General features: G+C 47.8%; 1 protein-coding gene across 5 annotated transcripts in view; it reads right to left on the bottom strand.

Moving 5' to 3' along the window:
• The window catches only part of TMEM39B (transmembrane protein 39B), a 29,378-nt gene extending 10,266 nt beyond the window's left edge, over positions 1-19,112 (bottom strand). Inside the window, exons 1-6 of one of the 5 annotated variants that reach the window (XM_025359875.1) lie at positions 18,688-19,112; positions 16,072-16,198; positions 15,331-15,550; positions 14,369-14,452; positions 13,897-14,051; positions 213-549 (exon numbers count right to left, since the gene is read on the bottom strand). In XM_025359875.1, coding sequence (XP_025215660.1) covers positions 213-549; positions 13,897-14,051; positions 14,369-14,452; positions 15,331-15,550; positions 16,072-16,198; positions 18,688-18,859 — 1,095 coding nt within the window. In that variant the 5' untranslated portion in view covers positions 18,860-19,112. Of the gene's footprint in view, positions 1-212; positions 553-13,896; positions 14,052-14,368; positions 14,453-14,958; positions 15,079-15,330; positions 15,551-16,071; positions 16,199-18,087; positions 18,357-18,687 lie in introns of those variants that run through there. The other 4 variants (XM_025359886.1, XM_025359913.1, XM_025359905.1 and 1 more) reach the window with 4 other exon arrangements.
• Between the last annotated feature and the right edge of the window lie 8,209 nt (positions 19,113-27,321).

The following is a 27,321-nucleotide window of genomic DNA, read 5'->3' as shown; positions in this document are numbered from 1 at the left end:
GGAGGATCACTTGAGACCAGAAGGTTGAGGCTTCAGTGACCCATGGTTGTGCCACTGCACTCCAGGCAGTAGTCGCTCCAGTCCTCCAGAGGAGAACAGATGGGAAATCACATCAAAAACAGCAGAGTTAGGCCAGCAGGAGAAATCACATAGGCAGGCAGCAGGGAAAGGTCCCAGCTAGGCCCTTTCCCTCCCTGGTTTGAGCTACGCACCTTCACGAACCAGACAGGCACAAAGGCCACATAGTAGGCACTCAGCATGGAGCTGACAAGCACTTCCTTCATGCGCCAGTTGAAGTCCATCTTGAGGAACTCCACCTCACTGCGGATGAGGCTGGGCGACAGGCAGCAGGCATGGGTGGGCATGGCGTCTGGGCCATACAGCTGTCTCGTGTGCTGCTTCCATGTCTCCCGCAGTGTCAGGAGGTAGTCCCGGCTCTTCGCCAGGCCGCTGACCGCCTCCCGGGGCCCCATGGAGGCCATGTGGTTGAAGAGGCTTGTCTTGCGGAGGTCGCAATTCAGCTGCAGGAACGGAATGTACATCCCAAACCTGCTGGGGAAGACAGTGGTGAGGGAAGGCCTGTCCATGGGCCAGGATCCCAATTCCCAGCCACTGAGGGGATCTTCTTTCCTCCATGGGCCTCAGCTCTCCTGGCTGCCCAGAGGGGAGAATTTACCAGACCTTCCATCCATCCACCCTCCCATCCAAGGGCCAGTCATTTAGCACACGTATTACCACTTGGTACGTGCCAAGCACTGGGGGTACAGCAGAAATGCTGACACTGGGGATACAGTAGGAAGCAAGAAGCAAGTCCCTGCACTCGCAGCCTAGAGATGACTCACAACAGCAACAGCCCACATTCGCTGGGCACAGCCTATGTTCCAGGCACTGTACCGAATGCTTTCAGGCAAACTCTTTTCTCATAATACTATGCATTAGGTACTATTACTTTGTCCCCTTTTCAGCTGAGGAAGTTGTGGCTCTGAAAGGGGAAGTAAATTCCCAAAGCTTACACAATTAGTAAGGAAGTGATAGGGCAGGTGGGGGTGGGGCTCAAAATCAGAACTGTTTGGTACCAAAGATCAAGGCACGTACTCAACAAACCATTATGAGTGATTAGTTAAAAGTGTACAAAGAGGACAAACACAGTAGCTCACGTCTATAATCCCAGCACTTTGGGAGGCCGAGGTGGGAAGATCACATGAGCCCAGGAGTTCAAGACCAGCCTGGACAACATAGTGAGACCCCATCTCTACAAAACAAATTTAAAAATTAGGCGGGTGGCCGGGCATGGAGGTTCACACCTGTAATCCCAGAACTTTGGGAGGTCGAGGCAGGCAGATCACAAGGTCAGGAGATTGAGACCCTCCTGGCTAACACGGTGAAACCCTGTCTCTACTAAAAATACAAAAAATTAGCTGGGCATTGTGGTGAGCGCCTGTAGTCTCAGCTACTCGGGAGGCTGAGGCAGGAGAATGGCATGAACCCGGGAGGTGGAGGTTGCAGTGAGCCGAGATCGCACCACGGTACTCTAGCCTGGGTGTCAGAGCGAGACTCTTGTCTTAAAGAAACAAAAAAAAAAAAAAAAAAATTAGGAGGGTATGGGCCGGGTGCAGTGGCTCATGCCTGTAATCCCAGCACTGTGGGAGGCCGAGACGGGTGGATCACGAGGTCAGGAGATCAAGACCATCCTGGCTAACACAGTGAAACCCTGTCCGTCTCTACTAAAAAATACAACAAATTAGCCGGGTGTGGTGACGGGTGCCTGTGGTCCCAGCTACTTGGGAGTCTGAGGCAGAAGAATGGCGTGAACCCGGGAGGTGGAGCTTGCAGTAAGCCGAGATCACGCCACTGCACTCCAGCCTGGGCGACAGAGTGAGACTCCATCTCAAAAACAAAAAAAACCAAAACAGCCGGGCGCGGTGGTTCACGCCTGTAATCCTAGCACTTTGAGAGGCCCAGGTGGGCGGATCACAAGGTCAGGAGATCGAGACCATCCTGGCTAACACGGTGAAACCCTGTCTCTACTAAAAATACAAAAAATTAGCCGGGCGTGGTGGCGGGCGCCTATAGTCCCAGCTACTTGGGAGGCTGAGGCAGGAGAATGGCGTGAACCCGGGAGGCAGAGCTTGCAGTGAGCCGAGATCGGGCCACTGCACCCCAGCCTGGGCGACCGAGCAAGACTCCGTCTCAAAAAAAAAAAAAAAACCCAAACAAAAAACAAAAACAAAAAATTAGGCGTGTATGGTGGTACACGCCTGTAGTCCCAGCTACTCAGGCCGAGGTGGGAGTATCACCTCAGCCTAGGAGGTTCAGGCTGCAGTGACCAGTGGTTGTGCCACTGCACTCCAGCCTGGGGGGCAGAGTAAAACTTTGTCTCAAAAAAAAAAAAACAAAACCACACACAAAAAACCTGCACACACAAGAGAGGTATAAGTAATGAGTTGTTATTTAGTTTGCAGAGAAGCACAGTTCAGGAACAAATATTTATGTGTCTATTACGTACCAGGCACTGAAATGGGCCCTTAAACAGAACAAATCCTTCCCCCTGAGCAGCACCCTGAGAGCAGGGCTCAAGCTAATTAGTCAAGGAGTTTTTGTGCGTGGCTGCTATTGTATGAGGAGAAAACTAGATGGGCCCATAGTCTAGAAGAGTAATTCAAAAAGTGGGTAAGTGCCATGCCCATCATAGTAGGGCCTTTTATAAACATTCTCTTTTTCAGCTTGCGACCTCTCAATTTCCCCAGGTCCTCAGACTTACACATCCCCACAAGAGTTCCTGGGCTGCCCCAACGAGTTAGGGCTGATCACAATGCTACGTGTCTTGTTTTTTTTTTTTTTTTTTTGAGACAGAGTCTCACTCTGTTGCCCAGGCTGGAGTGGTGCAGTGGTGTGATCTTGGCGCACTGCAACCTCCGCCTCCTGGGTTCAAGCGATTCTCCCACCTCAGTCTCCTGAGCAGCTGGGATTACAGCCACCCGCCATCATGCCCGGCTAATTTCTGTATTTTTGTAGAGATGGGGTTTCACCATGTTGGCCATACTGGTCTTGAACTCCTGACCTCCACCTGCCTCTGCCTCCCAAAGTGCTGGGATTACAGGCGTGAGCCACCGCATTTGGCTGACAATGTTACATTTCAGGAGGCAGAGGTTGCAGTAAGCCAAGATCACACCACTGCACTCCAGCCTGGACAAGAGTGAGACCCCGTCTAAAAGAAAAGAAAAATTTCCTTTTACTTTTTTCTGGGGGTCCCAAGAAGAAATATCTGAGTGTCCCTGGCAAGTCATTTAGCCTCCCTGGGTTTCTGTTTTCCAATCTATAAAATACGGATGCTACCATTTTTTCTGTGGTAAGGCTAAATAAAATAACTTAGAGAATTGTGGTCAATTCTACTGTACAGTCCAGAATATAAAACCAGAACTATGGTCAAGAGCATAACCTTTAGAGTCAAATAGGCCTGCATCAAAATCCCAGCTCTGGGCTGGGTATGGTAGTTCAAACCTGTAATCCCAGCACTTTGGGAGGCAGAGGTAGAGAAACTGCTTGAGCCAGGAGATCAAGACCAGCCTGGGCAAGATGGTGAAACCCTTGTCTCTACAAAAAATACAAAAAGTAGCTGGACTGTATGCCTATAGTCCCAGCTATTTGGGAGGTGGAGGTGGGAAGATCACCTGATCCTAGCAGGGTTTAAGGCTGCAATGAGCTGAGATCATACCACTGCACTCCAGCCTGGGTGACAGAATGAGACCCTGCCTTAAAAAAAAAAAAAAAAAAAAATTCCAGCTCTGCCACTTGACTAGCTCTGTGATTTACGGCCAGTTATTTAACCTCTATGAGCCTCAGTTTCCTTAAAACTTGCCCTAAATTACATAGCTTGTATTGATCCCACTCTCAGCAAGGTATCACACTAGTGTTCTCATAAATACTGTCTTTTAGTTCTACAACAACCCCTAGCATAGTTTCCAGCCCAGAATAGATGATTAATAGAATTATGACTAGAAAAGGAAGAGGCCAGTGATTCTATGGGGACAGGAAAAAAGACTAAAATGGGATTCCCGAAATACTCTTCAGGATATCTTGTGGTAATGAGGGGGTGGGGGCACCTTTGTGAACATACAAGGGTCTCCACCTAAACTTAAAGAATCTCACTGGCTTTGTCTCTAAGAAGGACTGCAGATAGATCCTATGATAAATTATTTGGTGACAGACTGCTCTGACAGGTTAGAAGTTAGAAGCAGCTTCATATGCACGATAGCAGATTCCCTCCCATCTCCTCCACCCTACATGAGAGTCTATCGCAGTAGAAAATAAATGTGTTATCAGCAAAAAAATAAAATGGGAGTGAAGGTCATCAGTGCACAAATGATTCTGACAAACTTAGAAAGCAGATGGAAACATGCTAACAGACGAAGCAGCAGCCATCGTCTAGAGCATTGCTTTCCAACAGAAAGATGAGTCACATAATTTTTTCTTTTTTTTTTTTGAGACAGAGTCTGGCTCTGTTGCCCAGGCTGGAGTGCAGAGGCGTGATCTCAGCTCACTGCAAGCTCCACCTCCTGGGTTCACGCCATTCTCCTGCCTCAGCCTCCTGAGTAGCTGGGACTACAGGTGCCCGCCACCAGAGTCACAGAATTTAGCCACATTAAAAAAGAGATGGGCCGGGCCCAGTGGCTTTTGCCTGTAATCCCAGCACTTTGGGAGGTCGATGCGAGCGAATCATGAGGTCAGGAGATCGAGACGATCCTGGCTAACACGGTGAAACCCCGTCTCTACTAAAAATTAAAAAAATAGCCGGACCGTAGTGGCGGGCGCCTGTAGTCCTAGCTACTCTGGAGGCTGAGGCAGGAGAACAGCGTGAACCCGGGAGGCGGAGCTTGTAGTGAGCGGAGATCGCACCACTGCACTCCAGCCTGGGTAACAGACTTCATCCCCCCCACCAAAATAACAATAAAAGAGATGAAATTATTATTATTATATATTTTTTTTGAGACAGAGTTTCACTCTTGTTGCCCAGGCTGGAGTGCAGTGGCATGATCTCAGCTCACTGCAGCCTTCCCCTCCCGGGTTCAAGCGATTCTCCTGCCTCAGCCTCCCGAGTAGCTGGGATTACAAGCATGCACCACCACGCCGGCTAATTTTGTGTTTTTAGTAGAGATGGGGTTTCACCATGTTGGTCAGGCTGGTCTCGAACTCCTGACCTCAGGTGGTCCGCCTGCTTTGGCTTCCCAAAGTTCTGGCATTACAGGCGTGAGCCACCACACCTGGCCTTTTTTTTTTTTTGAGATGGGGTCTCAATCCTCTGACCTCTCAAGTAGCTGGTACTTCAGGTGTGTGCCACCATGCCCAACTAATTTTTATATTTTTTGTAGAGACAGGGTTCTTCCATGTTGCCCAGGCTGGTCTCAAGCTCCTGGGCCCAAGCAATCTACCCTGCCTTGGCCTCCCAAAGTGTTGGGATTACAGGTGTGAGCCACTGTGCCCAGTCTTAGTTTCTTTCTTTCTTTCTTTTTGAGACAGGGTCTGGCTCTGTTTCCCAGGCTAGAGTGCAGTGGTGCAATCTCAGTTCATTGTGACCTCCACCTCCCGGGCTCAAGCCATCCTCCCACCCCAGCCTCCCAAGTAGCTGGGACTACAGGTGCAGGCTACCATGCCCAGCTAATTTTTGTATTTTTGGTAGAGATGGCATTTTGTCAAGTTGCCCAGGCTGGTATCAAACTCCTGAGCTCAAGCAATCCGCCTGCCTCAGTCTCTCAAAGTGCTGGGATTACAGGCATGGGCCACCATGCCCAGCCTACTTTCTTGTGTGTGTGTGTGTACTGAGTGTTCAGAATCAGTGTGTATTTCACACTTAGAGCACACCTCAACTCATTCTAGCCTATTTCACGTATTCAATAACCACAGGGGGCTAGGAACTATCAACTGGGTGGCACAGGTCTAGAATATGCCATGAGCGAACTGGACTGGAGGTGGGAGCTTATCTACCCAGAGTGACCCAAGAGAGACTCTGGCTTGAAGTGGGCACATATGATAGAAGATGAAGTGAGGAGCAGGGCTGAATAAATAGGATTAAACAATGACCCATGTTTACTTATAAGAGTCAGTCCCTTTATTCCCCTACTCACCTCATACAACACACCCTGAAGGAATCTTTTCTAAAGAAATTGAGTGAACTGAGAATTGAGGTCTCTAATGGGGATATCTTAGAGTAAAACCCCCATCACTCCCTTTCTGGCCTACGGAGGCTGAAAGCCTAACAACTGGCATTTCACTCACTCATCCTCAAAGCAAAGCCTGCCAGTCAGTGTGCCCTGCCCATGTACTTAGAGCCTCCAGTCAAAGCTCCCATCCCTTTAAATGACAGAAAGAAAATGCACTCCTGCGACTCAGTCCTTCATTTTTACATATAAAGAGACAAGCAAAGAAGTCAACTATACTTGGAAAACAAGCAGCATGAAACAGAAAAATTGATCCTAGTGAAAAGACAAAATTGAGGAAAGTAAGAGATTTTTAAAACAAGAATAGTATGCTATGAGAAAAGAACAATCAGCAAATGTAGAGGCCTTAGAGACGAAAAATACGACTGCTGAAAAAATCTCTAAAAAAGCTAGAAGACAAAGTTGAGGAAATCTCTCTGAAGGCCATGCACATACAGAGAAAGAGAGATTATTAGAGAAATACAGAAGAAAAAGATGACCAATCTATGAGGTCTACCATCTGATGAACAGAAATCCAGAAAGAATAGAAAAAATTGAGAGGAAGTTATTATCAAAGAAATAACAGAGGAAAATTTCCCCAAGCTAAAGAAGTACTCAAATCTCCAGGTTAAAAAAGTCCTTAGAGTCCTGATAGAATGAATGACAAAAGTCCCACAACAGACACATCCTTTGAAATTTCAAGTAATCAAAAGATAAACAGAATATTCCTCAATGCTTTCAGAAAGGAAAATACAAGTCATCTACAAAAGAATTGGAATCAAACTCAAACTGGCATCAGACTTCTCACTAGCAACACTGGATACTAGAGACAATGGAATAATAACTGCAAAAGTTCTGAGAATGTGAATTTGAACTTAGAAATCTACATAGAGACCGGGCACGATGGCTCACACCTGTAATCCCAGCACTTCGGGAGGCCACAGTGGACAGGTCACAAGGTCAGGAGTCTGAGACCAGCCTGACCAACATGGTAAAACTCCGTCTCTACTAAAAATACAAAAATTAGCCAGGCATGGTGGCGTGCCTGTAATCCCAGTTATTCAAGAGGCTGAGGCAGGAGAATCGCTTGAACCCCCCAGGAGGCGGAGGTTGCAGTGAGCTGAGATCGTGCCATTGCACTCCAGCCTGGGCGACAGACTGTTTCAAAAATAAGAAAAGAAAAAAAAGAAATCTACATTCAGCCAAACCATCAATCAAGTATGAGGGCAGAATAAAGACTTTTAGACATGCAAGGACTCAGAACATATACACCTCCAATGTACCCATTGCTAAGGAAATTACCTGATAATTTATTCCAGCAAAATAAGAAAACCAAGAAAGAGGAAGACATGGGATTCAGGAAGCAGGGGGTCCAACCCAGGAGGGCAGTGAAGGGAAGTCCCAGGCTGAGAGCTGTACAGCAGACCTAAAGAGCAAACACTCCAGACTGCAGCAGAAGGAGGAAGGGCTCCAGGAGGGATGCCTTTGTGGCGGAAGTAGGGAGGAGGAAATGGACTCCAGGCAACAGGCAATATGACTGAGAGGCTGGATAAACTTGAGGATATGATGAAGGCTCATCATTCTTTTGTCAATAAGAAAAAAGAAAGGCAATTAGAAAGTCCAAGAAAAATAAAAAGCCATGTAAGAAAGTTATAATGTAAATATGAAGCAAACTAAAATGTGCTATGATTTTAAGTAATTGATGGTGTAAGAAAAACCATTTCACCTTGACACTAGGAACATTTGTGTGTAGGGGGGTCTGAAACAGGGTAGTGCTCTATTGCCCAGGCTGGAGTGCAGTGGAACAATCTCAGCTCACTGTAACCTCTGGCATTAGCTGGGCATGGTAGCCTGCACCTGTAGTCCCAGCTACTTGGGAGGCTGAGGTGGGAGGATGGCTTAAGCCGGGGAGGCAGAAGTTGCAATAAACTGAGATTGCACCACTGCCTCCTGGGTTCAAGTGATTCTTATACCTCAGTCTCCTGAGTAGTTGGGAGTACAAGCCCTTTAAAGAAGTCCTTTAAGGCTGGGCGCGGTGGCTCACACCTGTAATCCCAGCACTTTGGGAGGCTGAGGCAGATGGATCACGAGGTCAGGAGATTGAGACCATCCTGACTAACACAGTGAAGCCCCATCTCTACTAAAAATACAAAAAATTAGCCGGGCATGGTGGCAGGTACATGTAGTCCCAGGTACTCGGGAGGCTGAGGCAGGAGAATCACTTGAAACTGGGAAGCAGAGGTTGCAGTGAGCCGAGACTGGGCTACTCCAGCCTGGGCAACAATAGTGAAACTCTGTCTCAAAAAAAAAAGTCATCCTTTAAAAACATGTTCCTGCCGGCCAGGCGTGGTGGCTCACGCCTGTAATCCCAGCACTTTGGGAGGCCGAGGTGGGTGGATCACCTGAGGTTGGGAGTTCGAGACCAGCCTGACCAACATGGAGAAACCCCATTTCTACTAAAAATACAAAATTAGCCAGGTATGGTGGTGCATGCCTGTAATCCCAGCTACTCGGGAGGCTGAGGGAGGAGAATCGCTTGAATCAGGGAGGCGGAGGCTGCAGTGAGCAGAGATGGCGCCATTGCACTCCAGCCTGGGCCACAAGAGCAAAACTCCGTCTCAAAAAAAACAAAAAACAAAAAACAAAAAAAAAGTTCCTGGCTGGGCTTAGTGGTTCACGCCTGTAATCCCAGCACTTTGGGAGGCCAAGGTGGGCAGATCACTTGAGGTTGGGAGTTCAAGACCAGCCTGGTAAACATGGTGAAACCCTGTCTCTACTAAAAATACAAAAAATTAGATTGGCATGGTGGTGCACACCCGTAATCCCAGCTACTTGGGAGGCTGAGGCAGGAGAATCGCTTGAACCTGGGAGGTGGAAGTTGCAGTGAGCTGAGATCGCGTCACTGCACTCCAGCCTAGGTGACAGAGTAAGACTCCATCTCAAAAAAAATAAAATAAAATAAATAAATAAAGAGGTCCAAGACTGTAACTCTGTAACTATAGAGAAGAAATATCATGCATGCATACTACTGGGCCCTGGAGTGAATGATATCTGCATACACATAATTTTATCAAAGCCACATACTGGTTTTTAATTTTCAGAATCAGACTTAGACAAAGAACGGAAGGCTTAAATGTGGTTACACAGGAGAACGTGAATGTCAAGCTTGACAATATAAAAGTAAAAATACAGCTGCCAGGAAGTGAAAAGAGGAAGAGGGGAGGAAAAGTGGTTGGGTACCTAATATTCTTGTCTTACATAAAAATGATTCAAGATACTGACTATTGTTGATGGAGAAAAAAAAGTATAGGGATACTTACACTATTGACAAAAATAGCCAATAGCAAATTAAAAATATTAAAAGTTATCAATTACTGGGAACAGTAAGGATGGGACGGTGAGCTAAATCATCTGTCATTGCAGGAAATCAATATACTTGCACATGTGTGTATGCGGTATGTTTGTATATGCATAGAACATTTGTTTCCAGGATATACAAGAAACCAAAAACATTGATGATTACCTCTTGGAAAGGAAACTGGGTCGCTGGGAGGCAGCAGTCAAGGGGAGACTTTTTCATGGTATACTCTTTTAAACCTTCTGAATTTTAACTGTGTAAACCTATTATTCAATTCTAAAATAAATCAGTAATTTTTTTTTTTTTTTGAGATGGAGTCTCACTCTGTTGCCCAGGCTGGAGTACAGTGGTGCAAACTCAGCTCGCTGCAACCTCCACCTCCCAGTTTCAAGCAATTCTCCTGCCTCAGCCTCCTGAGTAGCTGGGACTATAGGCGTGGGCCACCATGCCTGGCTAATTTTTGTATTTTTAGTAGAGACAGGGTTTCACCATGATGGCCAGGCTGGTCTTGAACTGCTGACCTCAAGTGATTCATTCACCTTGGCCTTCCAAAGTGCTGGCATTACAAACGTGAGCCACCGCGCCTGGCCAATCAATAAATTTTTTAAAAGAATAAGCAGGCTAGGCACAGTGGCTCATGCCTGTAGTCCCAACTACTCAGAAGGCTGAGGTGGGAGGATGGATGGCTTGAGCCTGGGAGGCAGAGGGTGCAGTGAGCTGAGATTGCACCACTGCACTCCAGCCTGGGCAACAGAGCCAGACCCTGTCTCAGGGTCTTGTCACTCAGGCTGGAGTGCAGTGGCACTTTAGAATTGGATAATAGGTTTACAGACTCTGTCTCTAAACAAACAAATAAATAAAACCCAGAAAGTAAAAGAGACTGCTATTGAAGAGTGGGACTAAAAATCTGGAGGGTGGGGTTGGAGACTAATGTTTTCCTATTTATTTATTTATTTATTTATTTATTTATTTTTAGAGATAGGGTCTCACTCTGTTGTCCAGGCTGAAGTGCACTGGTATGATCATGGCTTTCTTTGGCCTCAAACTCACCAGCTAAAGTGATGTTCTCCCCTCAGCCTCCCAAGTCACTGAGATCACAGGCATGAGCTACTGTGCCCAGCAATGGTTTTCATTATAAGCTTTTTAGCACTATTGGATTCAATTTTTTACAGTAAGTTTATATTTGGTCAATAAACATTTTTAAATTAAATAATGAAAAATAAAGCATAATATGGACACTGGGTGTTATCTGCATCCAGGAAGAAAAGATTCACCAGGTAGTAACCATAAACTGTCAAATTAAGGCAACTTTTTTTTTTTTTTTTTTTTGAGACAGAGTCTCGTTCTGTTGCCCAGGCTGGAGTGCAGTGGTGCGATCTGGGCTTACTGCAAGCTCCGCCTCCCAGGTTCACACCATTCTCCTGCCTCAGCCTCCTGAGTAGTTAGGACTACAGGCACCCGCCACCACGCCTGGCTAATTTTTTGTATTTTTTAGTAGAAACGGGGTTTCACCGTGTTAGCCAGGATGGTCTCGATCTCCTGATCTTGGGAGCCACCCGCCTCGGCCTCCCAAAGTGCCAGGATTCCAGGCATGAGCCACCACGCCCAGCCGGCAACTCTTAAGTTCTAATCAGTACAATCCTTTCGAAGGGCAATTTGTTAATATCTATGAAAAATGTAAATGAACACATCTTTTGGTGTAGTTAATTCTTCTGGGAATCTACTGTGCAGAAATATTGGACACATATGCAAAGATATATGCCTCATTGTTATGAATAAGGAAAAGCTAGAAACAACTTAAAAGTTTGCCAATAGGCTGGGCACAGTGGCTCACGCCTGTAATCTCAGCACTTTGGGAGACCCAGGTGGGCAGATCACGAGGTCAGGAGATCGAGACCATCCTGGCTAGCACAGTGAAACCCCATCTCTACTAAAAATACAAAAAATTGCCAGGCGTGGTGGCTCATGCCTGTAATCCCAACATTTTGGGAGGCCGAGGTGGGCAGATCACCTGAGGTTGGGCGTTCAAGACCAGCCTGACCAACATGGAGAAACCTAAATATACGAAAATACTACAAATACAAAATTGGCTGGGCATGGTAGAGCATGCCTGTAATCCCAGCTACTTGGGAGGCTGAGGTAGGAGAATTGCTTGAACCCAGGAGTTGGAGGTTGCAGTTAGCCGAGATTGTGCCACTGCACTCCAGCCTGGGCAACAGAGCAAGACTCCGTCTCAAAAAAAAAAAAAAAAAAGTTTGCCAGTAGAAGACAAATAAATTGTGAAAAATTCTATAACATAGAATACTATGAGGCCATTAAAAAAATGAGGCAGCTGGGCATGGTGGCGCATGCCCATAGTCCCAGCAACTCAGGAGGCTGAGGTGGGAGGATCACTTGAGCTGGGGAGTTCTAGGCTATAATGAGCTATGCCGATGAGGTGCCCGCATAAAAGTTCAGCATCCATATGGTGACTTCCTGGGAGTGGGGGATCACATAATTGCCTAAGAAGGGGATGAACTGGCCCAGGTTAGAAACAGAACAGGTCAAAACTCCTGTGTTGATCAGTAGTGGGAACAGACCTGTGAATAGCCACTGCACTCCAGCCTGGGCAATACAGCAAGACCCTCATCTCTAAAATAAAATAAAATGAGACAGACCCATATGTATTGGCATAGAAAAATATCCATTATATGATTAAGTAAAAAGTGTGGTAAACTGTACATCATGCATAGCATAATACCATTTTTGTTTTTTAAAAAACTGCATGTGGCCAGGCACTGTGGCTCACACCTGTAATCCCAGCACTTTGGGAGGACGAGGTGGGCAGATCACTTGAGGCCAGGAGTTTGAGACCAGCTGGCCAACATGGTGAAACCCCATCTCTACTAAAAATACAAAAAGTAGCCAGGCATGGTGGTGGGCACCTGTAATCCCAGTTACTTGGGAGGCTGAGGCAGGAAAATTGCTTGAACCCAGTAGGCAGAGGTTGCAGTGAGCCAAGATTGTGCCACTGCACTCCAGCCCAGGTGACATAAGACTCTATCTCAAAAACAAACAAAAAAACTGCATGTGTGTGTACTTGCACAGAAAATATTTTGGGAAAATATGCTGCCAGTAATGGACTTCTGGGGGAATAAGACTATGTGGGACTTTCTTTTTCCATGTTAAAAGCTTCTGTAAAGCTTACTGTTTTTATAAGACACACGTGTCACTCTTTTTTTGATACAGGACCTCACTCCAGTTGCTTAGGCTAGAGTACAGTGGCACAATTTTGGCTCACTGCAGCCTCGACCTCCTGAGCTCAGGTGATTCTCCCACCTCAGCTTCCTGAGTAGCTGGGACTATAGGCATGCCTCACCACACCTGGCTAATTTTTTATGTTTTTAGTAGACAGGGTTTCTCCATGTTGCCCAGGCTGGTCTCAAACCCCTGGATTCAAACAATCTGCCCGCCTTGGCCTCCCAAAGAGCTGGGATTACGGATGTGTGCTACTGCACCTGGCCACATGTCACTCTTGTAATTAAAAAGTAGATATAACTGAAGCAAGTGTGACAGGGCTTCTGTGCCAGTGTCTTTTTGGACATGCAGGGTAGAAAGGGGGAGGTGCCAGCTCCGAAGCTTCCCAGAGACCAGGATTGACCCAGCTTGAGGAATTCTGTGAACCAGAAAACCTGGCGGTTGGGAAATGACTGTTAATGCTCAGGCAGCCAGGAGCCTGCCCCAGAAGCAGCCAGATCCAACACCTCACCAAAGTTCTGCCCGATGCAAAGCCACAAAGGGGCAGTCCTGGGCACATCCCCGACACAGTCTGTCCATCCTCAACAATCTAGGGTCTGGTGAGATGGAGAAAGAGAGTAAAAACAGGCACAAAGACATATACACATGCATATGCAGGCACATACACATGCTTCATGCATAGACACCCAGAGACATGCAACCACGCAGCTGTTTGCTGGCACACAGACTCGGGGAGATACCAAGAGATTACACAAGCACTGAGATACACAAAGAGAGACAAAGACAAAGGGAAAGAACCAGAGAGAGGTGAAAGGAAGAGTGAGGGAGGCAAAGCCCATGCACTCCCTCTTGGGAATGTTCCTTTGGGATATATATGCAGATCTGAGTCCCATTCTGACCTCCCCCATAGTGACAGCTGGGTAAATTATGCCACCTCAGTTTCTTCTGCAAAAAAAGGCTAATTATCCTGACCTCAGTGGGTGTCACCAGACAATGTGAGGGGATGTTGCTACCTGCCTCCGATCTTCCAGATATGGAGGCCTGGTAAGCCAGCCATGGTCAGGGCAGAGGTCAGGGGCCAGGTGCTGGGCAGTGAGGGGTACTCACGGATAGCAGAGGAACAGGAGGTTCAGGAAGGAGTAGGTCCTGAAGAGGTGGATGAGGGATCGGCACAGACTCCAGCCTGTTGCCGTGAGAACGGTGAAGCGGGTGAGGAACAGCAGGATGGAGCGAAAGAGGGAGACCTTCCCCCTCTGAGAAGCCTGGGTCAGGGCAAGATAGGACGGGATGGGGCCTTGGATGGAGGCCGAAGGGGCTGTGCCCAAATCCCACCCAGCATGACCTGTGATCCCACCCAGGGAGAGGTGGCACAGCAGGCTGGGCAGAACCTGGCAAGGTAAATCCTTCTCTTTGATACCCAGTAAACTCCAAGATGGGATGTAACTAATGTTCTTCAACCAAGTCCAAAGGGAGCCCCAAGGAAATACCCTAAGGCTGAAGGGCTGGGCATGTTTCCTTGGCATCCCCAGGGGAAACGGGGAATCCCAAAGTCCCTGGCCAGCCTCTAGGACCCAATCACCTCCTTCACGATGGACCCAATGAAGCGGCGGCCCAGAACAATGGTGGTCACCATCAGCAAGTTGAAGTCGATCAGGTGGAAGTTCTGTCAGGGGGCAGAGGCCTGGGGGTCATGTGGGCCCCTTGCCCATATGCAGGCTTTTTTCATACCCACCTCCCCCTGCCTATTTCTTTCCACAGAGACTGTCCCCATTATCTGACCTTCATCGGCCTCCAGCTGAGTCAGGCCAGGAAATTACCTAGAGGAGTAGAACAGGACCCCAAGAAGGGAAGTGGGACAGTCCCTGGGGATAAGAGAGTGGTATGTGAGCCCTCTTGCTCTGCTCACACATGCCCCTGTCCCTATACTGTTTCTGCACTGAAGTCTTTCCTCCCCTTGAAGCACTCATGTACGCCCATGGTTCATCTCCACTACCGGATTAAGACTCAGCTCCTGGACGGGCGCGGTGGCTCATGCTTGTAATCCCAGCACTTTGGTAGGCTGAGGTGGGTGGATCATTTGAGGTCAGGAGTTCGAGACTGGCCTGACCAACATGGTGAAACCCTGTCTCTACCAAAAATACAAAATTAGCCAGACATGGTGGCGCATGCCTGTAATCCCAGCTACTCAGGAGACTGAGGCAGCAGAATCACTTGAAACTGGGAGGTGGAGGCTGCAGTGAGCTGAGATTGCGCTATTCCACTCAGGCCTGGGCAACAACAGCGAAACTCTATCTCAGAAAAAAAAAAAAAGACTCTGAGCTCCTTTAGGTAAAATCTTCGTCAGATTCATCTCCGACACACTTAACAGTGCCCAATGTGCTACTAAACACACTAGGAGTGTTCAGTGAATCATCAGTTTCCTGTTCCTTCAGCACCTTCCATGTTCGGCATGGAGGCAAGCGCACTGTGGTGCTTAGTAGGCTATGCTAAACTGAAACCAAAAGAAACGCGCACACACACACACCCTTGTTGAGTACCTACCAGGGAGGTGTGGGAGGGTGGGTGGGAAGGTGGATACCACCACACTGTCTTGTAGATGTTGATGTAGTGGACGAACAGTGCTATGAGCTGGCAGAAAAAGAGCTGCAACTCAAACAGAATGCTGGCCTGGACTGGCAGCTCGGGGATCTTGCAATGCTGTAGAGGCACAACCGTTTGGGTGGCCAGAGGGGGGCTGGAGAGGCCTGTTCCAGAACTGCTCCTGGCAGTGAAGAGAGAACAACATCAATGGCTGACCTGAGAATCCTACCAGGAAGGGCTTCTGAGGCAAAGGATTGTGGGATAAGATCAGAAAAGCAGCTTATAGCAAGGACAGGGTCTTCCTAACACTGTCAGACAAAGGAACCCGACAAAGCCTTTTCCTATCCCTAATCTTATTCAGGTCTTCCAACACCCCCTAGGAGAGAAAGAATTATTAGGTCCGTCTTACAGATGAGGAAAAGGAGGCCCAGAGAGGGGAGGCAACTTGTCCAAGCCATCAGCAAAACTGGAGCAGAACTGTAATTAGAATCCAGGCCTTTGGATTTATTCTACCATGTCCCACTGCATCTGTCCAAGTGATTACCCTCAACTGAGCTCCCTCTGGGTCTTTTCTGCTGCTCACTCCCCTCTAAGCCCCCACTGGAATCTAGGATTTTACACCTTAGAATCCAGTCAGAGAGAGCCCTGTCCACACTGTCCCTGTGAGGCCAGAGTGAGGGGCGAGACAGAGAGGTGGTTTACCTGGTGCGGGAACGAACACTGGTCACCGATGCGCTGGAAGTGTGGCTTCCACTAGAGCCCCCCGAGGATCCTGGCTCACAGAGTGGATTTCGACAGTAAGATGTCCTGTTGGGACCTCTTCGTCCTCCTGTGGGGCTCAACATAACATAGAGCCTCAAGCCAGGGGGCATATATCAAGGATAACAGCAGTGATGATACCAGCTACCAGTCACCTAGTATCTCACTTTATCATTTAATCCTCACTGAGACCTATGATCTGGCCTCTTCTTTCATCTTCAGCTTCATCCCCTATCATTCTCTACCTCATGCCCACCCTCTACCATCCGCCCCATGCTCTAAACATCTTGATCTTTCTTTCTTCAGCAAGCCAAGCTCATTGCTACCTCTAGCACTTACTGTATCCTATCTGGAAAGTCTTTCCCTGACTGCCATTTCTGAAGTTTTGAAGTAACCCTCCCCATCACTCTCTCTGCAATTTTATTCTTTTTTTCCACTACAATTCTCTCTCTGAAATTATCTTATTCATTTGTTAACGTGCTTATTGCTTGTCTGTCCTATCACAATGGAAGGTCAATGAAGTCAGTTACCTTATCTGTCTTTTTCACTGTTATATCCCCTACCACAGTGCCCAGCAAGTATATGCTGATGAGTGAACGAACCCAGCAAGGTAAGTTTTTCACACATTAGGAAACTCAGTTTACACTCTGTCACAGTATCGTGGCTGGGTATTGTGCTCTCAACTCTGGTACACATTGGGCCCCACAGACATATGTTTCTGGAGGTCTATAACTCTGGGTACCTTTGGGACAGCTTTTTCCTCCAGGGCCCCATGATTCAGCTCAAAGGGTATTCTGGGATCTCATGGGCAGGACCCAGGGCCTAAATAAAGGGTCAAGGACATGGCTGGGAGAATGCTGTGGCTGTGGACCGAAAACTGGACCTACGAGGCTGACCAGTCTAGCCCAAGCTCCCATGCACCACTTTGCACAAAAGTTCTGCACAAAGCTCCCAAGCACCTACAAAAGTCACAACCTGATTGGGTGCGGTGGCTCACGACTATAATCTCAGCACTTTGGGAAGCTGAGGATGGAAGATCGCTTGAGGCCAGGAGTTGGAAACCAGCCTGGGCAACATGGCGAAATCCGGTCTCTATTAAAAATATATATATACATATTTTTAAAAAGTTATAACCTGTTCATACCTCTTCACAGTAACACAGCAGCCTGCATTCACATACACCCCCTGCCGTAGCATCTCAGCTCGGAAGCGTTTCCCACACTTCGGAGCCAATTTTGGGCCTGGATGTATGCCCAAAATTATAAACCTCCACAAGTCTCTAAAAAGTACCTGGCGAAAAGCTCTGCCCTCCATAAACCCCCAGACCAGAAGCTCTGTTCATACGCTATGATACTTGGCTTAGAAAATCCCACACAAACACCATTAGTCCAGACGCTCTGCCCACACCCACTCTCCTCTCTTTAGAAGCTCTGCACCCACATAAAGCCCCTCAGCCCAGAAGCTCCGCCTACACACAACTGTCAGTCCAGAAAGCCCGCTCACAAGCCAGTAAAAGCCCTCTCAGCCCAGAAGCCCCACTCCAGAATGGGCTCCCTCAGTCTGAAGTCTCCCCGCCCCACCGCCTCCCGTGTAAGCCCCTCCAGCCCAGAAACTCCGACTGCACTAGCGCCCCACCCCAGAAGCTCCGCCCTTAGCGCTGAAGCCACGCCCACTGGTAAGCCCCGCCCCCTTTCTAGTCCCGACGAGCGGGTCCTCACCAAAGCCCAAGCCCCCACAGGGATCCCTCTTAGAAGCCCCGCCCACCACCCAATGTCCCGCCCCCACAACAGAGGCCCCACTCCGCAAAACGACAGGAGGGGGCGGGATCCCGTCTGCACTCGCATCCCCTCCCCCTCCCGTCACCGGGCTCCTGTCCGCGTGGGGCAGCAATTAGCAGCCTGGCCATCCTAACCCGCGCGCCCACTAGTTGCCAGGCCGAGCCTGAGCTGCTCTGCTCACCCATCTCCTCCCCCCGGCGCTCTCCGTTTCGCCGCCGCAGCTCCTGCGGGCAATATGTCGGAGGCGACGGCGGCCGGGAGAGGACTAACCGCTGCAGCCCAGTCCCGGGTATCAGCCGCGCGCTCCCGCCGCGCCGCTATATTTGCATACAAGGCGGGCTGGAAGCTGGGCGCGCGCCTCTTAAAGGGGCCACCCGGACAGAGGCGGTGCCTGCGCGCTCTTTGTCTCGCGGTCCCCCACGCCCTTCCTGCAGCTGCTGCTGAAGAGACTCAAGAGGGAGGGGAACGGAACCCACCTCCTGCTCTTCCCGTGCTTGTCTTCTCCCAGCATCTCCAGGACCGGGGCGGCGGCGAGCGGGGGAGGGTGCGGAGCCGCCTCTCGGTTCCCCTGGAGATGGACCATATCCCTGGGCGGTCCGCGGGCACCTCCATCCCAGCCCCACTTTGCGCTTTATCCTTCTCTTAGGCCTCACTGCGCTTTAGTCTACCCCAATCAAAACTCAGGAGTCACTTCCCCCCTCCCTCGGCCCCCACATCCTATCTTTGCCTTAGTCTTTGTTAGCCTAAGTCCTAAATATTTCTCGCATTTGACGTTACTCACCGTTCTCATTGTCGATACCGTGGTTCAGATCCTGACTCTGCCATTGCCCAGCCTTGAAATCCTGTTTTTTATGCTTTATGATGAGGCTGCTGATAGTCACCGTGTAGGTTTCGGTAAGGGTTAAATGAAATACTGCATGCAGAACTGAGTCTGTTTTAGTGTTAGCCATCATGTCTGGAAAAGCATTCACTAAATGAGATACATTTATTGTCAGTGGGATTTCTTCCCTCACGAGTCCTACAAGCAGTTTCAATCATCTTGTAGCTCCATTGCTTAGCACAGTACTTGGCACCTAATAGCAGTATTCAATTAATTGAATTAATTAGTAGATACTTCATTAATAGATAGTCATAGAGCTTACAGTCAAGTGGGAGGAGATAGACATGAACAAAATTAGTAAATTCTGTAGTATGTTAGAAGGGAATGATTGGTGTGGAGGAAAAACAGGAAAGGGGGATGGGGTTGTAGTTTTAAATAGGGCAGGCAGAGTAGGCTTCAGAGTTGACTTGAGTAAACACATGAAGGAAATGAGTGAGTCAGTCGTGCAGATTTCTGGAGAAAGGGGGTACTTCAGGCAGAGGGAATAGTGCAGAGTCCCTCAGCCAGGAGGGTGTATTTATCTATGTATTTATTTTATTTTTTATTCCATTTTTATTTTTTGAGACGGAGTCACTGTTGCCCAGGCTGGAGTGCAGTGGCTTGATCTCTGCTCACGGCAACCTCCACCTACTGGATTCAAGCGATTCTCCTGCCTCAGCCTCCCGACAAGCTGAAATTACAGGTGCGCACCACCACGCCTGGCTAATTTTTGTTTTTTGCTTTGTTTTGTTTTGTTTTGTTTTGAGACTGGAGTCTCCCTATCTGTTGCCCTGGCTTTAGTGCAGTGGCACAATCTTGGCTCACTGCAACCTCCGCTTCCCGGGTTCAAGCGATTCTCCTGCCTCAGCCTCCCAGGTAACTGGGATTACAGGTGCCCGCCACCATGCCCTGCTAAATTTTTGTATTTTTAGTAGAGGCAGGGTTTCACTGTATTAGCCAGGATGGTCTTGAACTCCTGACCTCAGATGATCCACCCACCTCGACCTCCCAAAATGCTGGGATTACAGGTGTGAGCCACTACGCCCGGCCACGATCAGCCAATTTTTGTACTTTTTAGTAGAGACGGGGTTTTATCTTGTTGGCCAGGCTAATCTTGAACTCTTGACTTTAAGTGACCTGCCCACCTCGGTCTCCCAAAGTGCTGGGATTACAGGCGTAAGCCACCACACCAGGCCAAGAGGGTGTGTTTAAGAAATAAAAAGGAGGCCAATGTGGCATAGGTATAGGTATAAGAGTAGGACATGAGAAGGGATAGATCATGTAGGGCTGTGTGGTTTTTACTTTGAATGAGATGTAGAGTTATTATAGGGTTTGAACTTCTATTTAAAATAACTATTCCAGCTGTCTGGTAAGAATAGACTACAGGGGCACCAGGGTGGAAGCAGGGAGACCAGGCAGGAGGCTGTGGCAATGATCTTAGCAAGAGACGTTGATGGTTTGCACCAGGTTGGGTGAGATGGTGAGACCTGGTTGAATTCTGGATTTGAAGGTAAAGTCTACAGGATCTGTTGGGCAGAGTATGGTGGCTCATGCCTGTAATCCCAGCACTTTGGGAGGCTGAGGTGGAAGGATTGCTTGAGCCCAGGAGTTTGAGACCAGCCTGGGCAACAAAGTGAGACCCTGTCTCTACAAAAAAAAAAAAAAATTTAAATGAGCCAGGTGTGGTGGCATGCGCCTGTAGTCCCAGTTACTTGGGAGGCTGAGGTGCGAGGATCACTTGAGCCCTGGGAAACTGAGGTTGCAGTGAACCATGACAGTCCCACTGCACCCCAGCCTGGGCAATGTAGCAAGACCTCATCTAAAAAAAAAAAAATTAAAACAAAAACAAAATGGGACCTGTTGACAAAATGGATAGGCGTGTGTGAGGAAGAGAAGAGATAAGGATTACTCCAACGTATTTAGCCTGCACAAATGGAAATATGGAGTCCAATTCAACAAATGTATATTTTTAAAATTATGATTGATTTTACACCAAGTCGGTCCTTCCCTTCAAGGGGAAAAGTGGCCCAGGGATGGAAAACGATTATCCCTGGCTCAACAAGCAAAGAAGAAACCAGGACTGGGATTTCTTTTTTCCAGCCATAGAAATTCTGATAGAGGCTGGGTGCAGTGGCTCATGCCTATAATCTCAACACTTTGGGAGACTGTGGTGGGAGGATCACTTGAGTCCAGGAATTTGAGACCAGCGTAGGCAACACAAGAGAACCCTGTCTCTACAAAAAATTTAAAACTTAGCTGGGCATGGTGGATGCGTGCCTGCAGTCCTGGCTACTCAGGAGGCTGAAGGGAGAGAAATCACTTGAGCCCAGGAGTTTGAGATGACAGTGAGACGATCACACCACTGCATTCATCCTGGGTGACAGAGTGAGACCCTGTCTCAAAAAAAGTGGGGGAGGTAAGTCCACTTGTATGGACTACCATGAATGTGACCACCCATTACCTGTGGCTCCAGCCCACCTTGTAAGGTGGACTACTCACTTTGCCTGCTCATCTATTCTTCCTCCTCATAAGAACACTGATTTTTCCCTTGGGGAACTACTCTTCCCTGACTCTCTCAGTCCATGGTTTGGTGGGGTTGCCTTACTTTGCAGTTCCTTTGTGGGCAGAAGACACAGGCTTGGCAAATCAAAGCATTCCAATATCCCTGCCTTCTAAGGCTGGTGACTGGTTGGGGTTTTTGGGGAGTAGGAGGGGATTAGTGACCTGTCAGCCCAAATGAGATGCAGTCTTAGGATCTTTGCTAGAACTATCGGGAAGGAAATTTTTATTCCCCTCTGGGTTGGCTAAGCAAGTAAGTTATAAATTTGGAGGTCTTGGTGGCCATCTTGCCATTTTTATTTTTTATTTTTATTTTTTAATTTATTTTTAATTTAATTTTTTTTTTTTTGAGACGGAGTCTGGCTCTGTCGCCCAAGCTGGAGTGCAGTGGCCGGATCTCGGCTCACTGCAAGCTCTGCCTCTTGGGTTTATGCCATTCTCCTGCCTCAGCCTCCCGAGTAGCTGGGACTACAGGCGCCCGCCACCTTGCCCGGCTAGTTTTTTCGTATTTTTTAGTAGAGACAGGGTTTCGCCGTGTTAGCCAGGATGGTCTCGATTTCCTGACCTCGTGATCCGCCCATCTCGGCCTCCCAAAGTGCTGGGATTACAGGCTTGAGCCACCGCACCCGGCCCATCTTGCCATTTTTAGAGAATAATTTAGCTGACGATGAAGGAAACACAGAAGAATCAAGAAACGCCTAGCTGCAGTGGCTCATGCCCGTAATCCCAGTGCTTTGGGAGGCGGAGGTAGGAGAATCACTTGAGCCCAGGAATTCAAGATCCATCTCTACAAAAAATTTAAAAAATTAGCTGGGCATGGTGGTGCACGCCTGCAGTACCAGCTATTCAGGAGGCTGAGGCTGGAAGATTCCTTGATCCCAGGAGTTTGGGGTTGCACTGTGGCCCAGACAATAGAGACCTTGTCTCAAAAGGAAAAAAAAGGTCAAGAGATCAGTAGACATTTCTTTCTTTTTCTTTTCGAGACAGGGTCTTGCTTTGTCGCCCAGGCTAGAGTGCAATTGTGTGTTCATGGCTCGCTGCAGCCTTTACCTTTTGGGCTCAAGTTACCCTCCCACCTCAGCCCCCAGAGTTTCTGGAACTACAGATGCATGCGACCACACCCGGCTAATTTTTTTTTTTTTTTTTTTTTGAGTTGGAATTTCACTCTTGTTGCCCAGGCTGGAGTGCAATGGCACGATCTCGGCTCACCAAAGCCTCCACCTTCCAGGTTCAAGCGATTCTCCTGCCTCAGCCTCCTGAGTAGCTGGGATTACAGCCATGCGCCACCATGCCCAGCTAATTTTTGTATTTTTAGTAGAGAAAGGGTTGCTCCATGTTGATCAGGCTGGTCTCGAACTCCCGACCTCAGGTGATCCGCCAGCCTTGGCCTCCCAAAGTGCTGGGATTACAGGCATGAGCCACCGCACCTGACCCACACCTGGCTAATTTTAAAAAATGTGTCTTTTGTTTTGTTTTTTGAGAGAGACAGGGTCTATGTTGCCCAGGCTGATCTTGAACTCAAGTGATCCTCCTGCCTTGGTCTCCCAAAATGCTGGGATTACAGGTGTGAACGACCACGCCCAGCCAAGACACTTTTTTTTTTTTTTTTTTTTTTTGAGATGGAGTCTCGCTCTCGCTCTGTTGCCTAGGCTGGAGTGCAATGGCGTGATCTCAGCTCACTGCAACTTGTCTTCCGGCTCCAAGCAATTCTCCTGCCTCAGCCTCCTGAGTAGCTGGGATTACAGGCACGCACCACCACACCTGGCTAATTTTTGCATTTTTAGTAGAGATGGGTTTCATCATATTGGTCAAGCTGGTCCCAAACTCCTGACCTCATGATCTGCCCACCTCAGCCTCCCAAAGTGCTGGGATTACAGGTGTGAGCCACTGCACCCAGCCCGACACTTTCTTGATGGCATCAATTGACTCCTGGATCCAACCATACCTGAAGCTTTTATGGATTTTTTTCTGTTGCAGAAAGCCAGTTTGTGCCTGGTGTTTGACAACTGCAACTGAAATAATCTAGAATCTACAGTTCTATTATAGAATCTACCTGAAAGACCTAGGGTTTTTGTCCTTTTCAAATCTGCCTTTTACAGGTTCCCTGGAGAAAATATTTATCTTTTCTTTTGTAAAAAATATTTTTATATCCCACATACAATCATTCCCAATCCCTGGAGAAAATAATAAGATGGCAGGATTTTGGCTAGGCTCTTGTCTTCCAGACCTGTGACCATACGTCTCAGCTGTTTTGTAACTTTGAAACCCTCACTTCCCCTCCCTGAGCTTTCATTTCCTGATAAAGTTGCTATCTATTGGTCCTTCCAGGAGTCTTAAGTTTTTGAGGAAATGCCACTGGCTCTAAGCCAATCCTGTCACTGGGTACTGGAAGCTGAGGTCTCTTCTTTGGTCATGTTATTCTAGGACCATGGCCAAAAGTTGGCAAATCTGTCCTGTTTTTTAGAGACACAGCCTCACTTTGTCACCCAGGCTGGAATGTAGTGGTGCAATCATAGCTCACTTCAGCCTCCAACTCTTGGACTCAAGTTATCCTCCTACCTAAGTGTCGCTAGTAGTTAGGACTACAGGTATACACCACTGTGCCTGACTAATTAAAATAAATAAATAAATAAAATAAAAATGGCTGGGTGTGGTGGCTCAGGCCTGTAATCCTAGCACTTTGGGAGGTCGAGGTGGGCACATCACAAGTTCGAGACCAGCCTGGCCAACATAGTGAAACCCCGTCTCCACTAAAAGTACAAAAAAAAGGCCAGGTGCAGTGGCTCACGCCTGTAATCCCACCACTTTGGGAGGCCGAGACGGGCGGATCACGAGGTCAGGAGATCGAGACCGTCCTGGCTAACACTGTGAAACCCCATCTTTACTAAAAATACAAAAAACTGGATATGTTGGCGGGCCCCTGTATTCCCAGCTACTCGGGAGGCTGAGGCAGGAGAATGGTGTGAACCTGGGAGGCAGAGCTTGTAGTGAGCTGAGATCGCGCCACTGCTCTCCAGCCTGGGGGACAGAGCAAGACTCTGTCTCAAAAAACAAAACGAAATTTAAAAAGTACGAAAAAAAAAAAATTAGCCTGGCATGTGCACCTATATTCCAGCTACTCAGGAGGCTGAGGCAAGAGAATTGCCTGAAGCTAGGAGGTGGAGGTTTCAGTGAGCCGATATTGCGCCATTGTCGGGACAACAGTGCAAGACTCCATCTCAAAAGAATTTTTTTTTTTTTTGTAGAGATAGTCTCACTCTATTACCCAGGCTGGTCTTCAACTCCTGGGCCCATATGATCCTCCTGCCTGGGCTTCCCAAATAACTGGATTTACAAAATGGAACCATAACACCTGGCCCAAATCCGTCCTATACATCAGTTTTTTTTGTTTTGTTTTGTTTTTTTTGAGATGGACTTTTGCTCTTGTTGCCCAGGCTGGAGTGCAATGGCACGATCTTGGCTCACTGCAACCTCTGCCTCCTGGGTTCAAGCGATTCTCCTGCCTCAGTCTTCTGAGTATCTGGAATTACAGGCGCCCACCACCATGCCTGGCTAATTTCCGTATTTTTAGTAGAGTTGGGGTTTTGCCATGTTGGCCAGGCTGGTCTTGAACTCCTGAACCTCAGGTGATCTGCCCGCCTCGACCTCCCAAAGTGCTGGGATCATAGGCATGAGCCATTGCACCTGGCCTTAAATCAGCAGTTTTCAGCCCAGACTATGAAGACCTCTGGTGGTACACAGAAGTGATGAATCCGCGGGATAAAACACAATGCAGCTTTCTGGAATGTCAGTTTTATTCAACGGAAATATAAGGCAGAATATTCAATATCAAAATGCAGTCATTAAGAACACATTCTCTGGAGCCATTCAGTGCTATTGAAGCATTAGCTATTTTTATTAAAACATGGATATATTGTGAAGTACAAAGTAAACTAATGTGGGCTGGGCATGGTGGCTCACGGCTATAATCCCAACAATTTGGGAAGCCAAGCTGGGCAGATAACTTGAGGCCAGGAGTTCAAGACCAGCCTGGCCAACATGGTAAAACCCCACCTCTACTAAAAATACAAAAATTAGGCGGATGTGGTGGTGTGCACCTATAATCCCAGCTACTCAGGAGGCTGAGGCATGAAAATCACTTGAACCTGGGAAGTCGAGGTTACAGTGAGCTGAGATTGTGCCACTGCACTCCAGCCTGGGCAATAGCAAGACCCTATGTCAAAAACAAAAACAAGCCAGGTGCGGTGGTTCACGCCTGTAATCCCAGCACTTTGGGAGGCTGAGGCGGGCGGATCACCTGAGGTTGGGAGTTGGAGACCAGCCTGACTAACATGGAGAAACCCCATCTCTACTAAAAATACAAAATGAGCTGGGCATGGTAGCACATGCCTGTAATCCCAGCTACTCAGGAGGCTAAATCAGGAGAATCGCTTGAACCCAAGAGGCAGAGGCTGTGGTGAGCCAAGATCGTGCCATTGCACTCCAGCCGGGCAACAAGAGCAAAACTCCATCTCAAACAAACTAATGTGAATTTAAGATTGAAGGCTTTGAAAAAAATGTCACCTGCAGCCCGGTCCCAGCCCACCAGCGATGTGCTTTCACCTTCTCTTGCCAGCAAGAATACTTACATCTGATTTTCAATACCAGAGAATCCAGGTGTCTTCATGTTCTTCCAAGTTCCTGGGCCGTTCTCACTCCATGTATACATTAGTCTCCCCACACAACCTCCCACCTACCAGGCAATCCCCCACCCCCATTCTCATCCATTCGTCTTCCCACATCTTATATTACAAATATATGCAAACTATAGAAAACCCAGAAAATACTGTATTTCTTTAGTTTAAAAAGAGATTGGATTTTGACAGGTAATGTATTTAAGGTAATTAAGATAGAGGGAACTGTCAAGTAGGCTACATTCCAGAAGGGTGAGTCCAGTTTGGCTTGCAAGTAACTGAAGATGAGGCTGGAAAAACAGGTTCAATTCGGATCACTTGATGATCCTGAATGTTACACACAGTAAAGAATTTGGACTTGATTTCAATTCTCTAAGCCTGTTTCATCTGTAAAATTAGGAAAATTACTATGTTGTGAGGATTAATGGAGAGAAGCAAACACATGGGAGAGATATCCTATGTGACAAATGGAGCGGAAGTTATTAGGAGTTGGAGACACAGATTCTTTTCCTTGGTGTAAACTATTCCCACCTCTCAGGGTGGCCTGAAATTCAGTCTCTCATTTATCTTATTTTTCTGCAATGCACATCTTAACCACCAGAGAGAGCCTGATGCAAAGGAATCTGAACTCCAAGTACAACAGGGAAATTGAGCTGGGCATGGCTGGGCATAAGACGTGAAATCCTGGATACAACTGCAGCGATTCTCAATGGTAGGGTAGGGAATGGATCCCAGTGCCTCCTCTATGGGCCTTCTTAGATCCATCCCAAGGAGAGGGGGTGGGGCATGCTGCCACAACCTAGAATTTAGCAGCTAGCCAGATGTAAGGTCACCAGGAAGGAGGTGAGGTGGGTAAGGATGAGGGCCAGATCTAGTTTGGGGACCTGAATTTCTGTATCTCAAGCAAAAGAGACTCTCAACTCTTGCTCATAAGCCACAAGGCCCAACTCCTTCCTGGGCTACCCCATGGCAGGCCAGGTCATCTAGCTAGACCTGGGAACTTTAGAGAAAACAGTAGACGGTGCATTGTGGGAAAGGAGGAAGGGGAGACAGTTGCATATCTAAGAGCTGTCTTTAGGGCCACATCCACATGGCATCAAGACCTCAGCCTTTAGGTCTATCAGAAAGGGCAATGGGACCTAGCTTCTCCAATCATGATTCACTAGCCTTGCATCTTAACAGCATTTTTACAAAACTTTGCTTTCCTGGATTTTTGTTACAGATGTTAAAATGAAAACCTAGGGACATTGAACAGTTTACCTAAGGTTGAACAGCAGCAGCCAAGGGCAGAAGTAGGCCTGTAGGCAACAGAAGTGGCTCTGAG

The sequence above is a fragment of the Theropithecus gelada genome, chromosome 1, assembly GCF_003255815.1.
Source record: "Theropithecus gelada isolate Dixy chromosome 1, Tgel_1.0, whole genome shotgun sequence".
Taxonomy (NCBI): domain Eukaryota; kingdom Metazoa; phylum Chordata; class Mammalia; order Primates; family Cercopithecidae; genus Theropithecus; species Theropithecus gelada.
The sequence above is the reverse complement of the archived record's forward strand: the minus strand, read 5'-3'. Positions and strand labels throughout refer to the sequence as shown.